The 3,638-nt window shown below is 44.8% G+C and overlaps 1 protein-coding gene across 1 annotated transcript; it reads right to left on the bottom strand.

Moving 5' to 3' along the window:
• Positions 1-2,022: 2,022 nt before the first annotated feature.
• On the bottom strand, positions 2,023-2,683 carry LOC125432624 (keratin-associated protein 5-5-like). Its single transcript, XM_048496413.1, is given in 2 exon segments — positions 2,023-2,538; positions 2,540-2,683. Coding segments are annotated over 2 exon segments (660 nt in total).
• Positions 2,684-3,638: the final 955 nt, after the last annotated feature.

Here is a 3,638-nt window from a genome sequence, read left to right as displayed (position 1 = left end):
ATCCTTATTGTTAGGAAAGGGTCATAAAAACTGAATTCCCATACAAGTGTTGATGGAAAGTGTACATTTTAAACCCATAGCTTGCTTCTGAAACAGTGTGCAAATTTAAGAAGAGGAGGAGTTAGGATTTGTATCCTTTTTTTTCAGCTGTAAGGAGTCCCAAAGCAGCTTAAAACTCATTTCCTCCCTTTTCCCACAACAGGCACCTTGTGAGTTGGTGAGGTTGAGAGAGTTCTGAAAGAATTGTGACTAGGCCAAATTCATCCAGCAGGCTTCATGTGCAGGAGCAAGGAAACAGTAGAGCCTGCTGCTCATGTGGAGGAATGGGGAATCAAACCCAGTTCTCCAGATTAGAGTTCACTACTCTTAAACATTAACCACACTAGCTTTCAAGGGAGTAAAATAGATGAGTTGCTGGTGGCTTTAGGATTGCCGACAGTATGCTGGCCTACAGTAGTTGGATTACAATCTAGTTAGAAAATCAGGTTCTTAGTTGCCTCACATCAATCTAGGAACTGCCAGAAACTCTATGGTATAAGTATAGATTTTCTGGGGATTCCAAGACCTATATGACATCATGGCAAGTTTTTCCCTGGAAGTGACATCACGATGTATATGATGCTGGATCAGCCGCAATAAGGGTTGCCAGCAGGAGGTATCCCACCCCTACAGATGACCCAGCAACCCTAGTTTGGAGGTCATGTTACGAGCAAATTTATAAGGAGGTGAACCTCAAGAAGTGGTACCCAGAAGCACCATCCATGTGCTGGAAGATCAATGGTGGGATCCAAACATTTTAGTAACAGGTTCCCATGGTGGTGGGATTCAAACTGTGGCGTAGTGCCAATGGGGCTGGGTGGGGCATTCTGGGGGCATGGCCGAGCATTCTGGGGTGGAGCATTCCTGGGCGGGGCTGTGGCAAGGTCGCAGTTGCTGTGCTGGTCCTTGGGCGGGAAACGAATGCACGCAGGCGCAGGCTGCCACGCACACTGGTGCACCTCCTGCTAGACTGCTTCAAGTTCTGCGCGCTACTGTTGAGAGGAGGGGCGTAACGAAGGCAAAAATCACGTGGCAAAATCACCAATTAGTAACTCCCTCTCGGCACACACAAACAATTAGTAACCTACTCTCGGGAACCTATGAGAACCTGCTGGATCCCTCCTCTGTGGCAGATTAATGGGAGGAGAGAATCAAACAGGCTTAAAAGGAACCTGTACCCAACTCCTCAACAATTTCCCCCAAGTATCTCTGAAATGTTGCAGTACAAAATTATCTCACTGCTCCAGAAGTGAGATTCAAATTGTAATGAAAGGCTGACAACCCGGAAACCACACAACACCCTACAAATACATTCTCTACAGCTTGATACCTAAAACAATGTGTGATAAGCAAAAGAAGACAAGTGATTTTTTTGCTAAAAATCTATGTATTTTTGTTCCAAGGGGAGAAACAATAATAACAAATATTGCAGTTCACATTGATCAAAAACAGCTAAGATGGTCCAGATATTGATCCATATGATCTGCTCACAAATTCACCAGTAAGACCATTTCTTTAGGGATTTTTTTTCCCCAGAATCCTGGGTAGGTCAATGGAGATTTGCAGCCACTGGGAAGGAAACAGCCTAAGAGTGTTGAAGGGTGATGAAAAAGAAGACAGGCGTGCTATCCTGGAAAAATATATTCTTCAGAGAAGATTTCGCTGGATGTAGAATTTCCTTTCCGATTCTTCCATCAGCTGTTGTTGTTGGATTCTGCAAAGCTTTTTCATCTGTACAGCGTGGACTTATTGAATAGATGGATGGCAGGATTTTGCCATAGGTGGTCTAGACTTTATATATTGTTGTTTGGAAGATCTGCCTATAATATGGCCAGCAAAGACTGGCAATTCACCGTTACTGCATGGCTCAGCGAAAACTGTTTTTCCATACATCTGGCCTGCCTTTGAAGATCTACCAAAAGGAACAGTGCAAACGAATTTGCCTCTTCTGGTGCATCCTTCTGAAGCAACACATGTATCAGATCATACCCTTCTTCTTCCACTGCAACATCTTCCTGGCTCAGAACATACTCCTTGCCCTCTACGTCCACATCCTCCTGGCTCAGAACATACTCCTCGTCCTCTTCTTCCACATCCTCCTGGCACAGAACATACTCCTTGTCCTCTTCTTCCACATCCTCCTGGCTGAGAACATACTCCTTGCCCTCTACTTCCACATCCTCCTAGCTCAGAACATACTCCTTGACCTCCACTGCCACACCCACCTGGCTTTGAACATGACTCTCTAGTGGTGCATCCTACAGAAGATCCACAACATGCTTCTCTAGAGAACGACTCTTCATTAGAATAATGTCCACCTGTACACCCATTGCATGCATCACCAATTGGCCGCCCCCAATAATCTCGAGGTCCTCCCGAGGGGTTGTGGACACAGCATCCCACTCTCGGGTTACCCCCTGATCTACAGGTGGATCGCCGATAGCCGTAGCATCGGTAGTCGTGGCCTCCCCTTCTTGGGATGTCGCCTTCCATGGCAAGGGCTGCAACCGATGCAGCTGGTATTGTCAGCGTAGCGAAACGGTTTGCGGCGAGTATCCAGCCAGGATCCTGCAGGATCATACCACGTTGAGTTCAAATTAAAATACGGCTCCCTCCCTGAAGAATAGATTTTTTCTTCTGGCATTCTTGATAAATCTGCAAGACAGAAACACAAAATTCACATGCGGTATGTATCTTACCACCCAAGCAAACAAATAGTTCTTTCTGTTTAACTGGATATCATGCATGCAGTGGGGGTCACTGTTCAACCCCTAAATAGTAGGTTTGTTAACCTTCAGGTGGGGCCTGAAGATCTCCTGAAATTACAAGAGATCACCAGAGATCCCTAGATTTAAAAAAAGGCTGCTAATCTCCTCCGGGTCTGCCTTCCTAATCTCCAGGAATTTCAAAGAACTAGAACTGACAACTCTAGAAATAGCTTGTAGAATACAAAGGAATTTGGGGAAATTTCAAATATAGAATACTGTGCAATAGAGTGAAGTACTACTTCTATTTCAACTAAGATTTAAAGACTGTAGAATTTTCAAAATTACTGGAATTTCCCTTAGCACCTTTTTAAAAATTGTTTCTTTTTTCCCTTAAAGGAGCTGAAGACAGTCCTCAAGGTTTTTTTGATGTACTCATAAACTAGGGGGTAAGTTAGGTTGAGAGAGAGAAAGACTGGCCCAAATTAACCAAGAGCTGCACCATATAAGTACTCGCTATTTCTAACTTCTTGTCGAGTGGTTCTCAACCTTTCAATGCCACGACCCTTTAATACAGCTCCTCATGTTGTGGTGACCCCCAACCCTAAATACATTTTATAGATGGAGAACACTGATGCAGACAGTCTTAGGCGACCCCTGTGAAAGGGTCATTCGACCCCCAAAGAGGTCGTGACCCACAGGTTGAGAACCACTGTTCTAGTCACATAACATTTGTTAAGAAGAAGAAGAAGAAGAGTTTGGATTTATATCCCCCCTTTCTCTCCTATAGGAGACTCAAAGGGGCTTACAATCTCCTTGCCCTTCCTCCCTCACAACAAACACTACGCCACTGCTGCTCCAGTTCACCCAACACTGCTACACCAGTTCAGCCAC

Source organism: Sphaerodactylus townsendi, linkage group LG01 (assembly GCF_021028975.2).
Source record: "Sphaerodactylus townsendi isolate TG3544 linkage group LG01, MPM_Stown_v2.3, whole genome shotgun sequence".
Taxonomy (NCBI): domain Eukaryota; kingdom Metazoa; phylum Chordata; class Lepidosauria; order Squamata; family Sphaerodactylidae; genus Sphaerodactylus; species Sphaerodactylus townsendi.
Note: the sequence above shows the minus strand (reverse complement) of the source record. Positions and strands in the feature narration are given on the sequence as shown.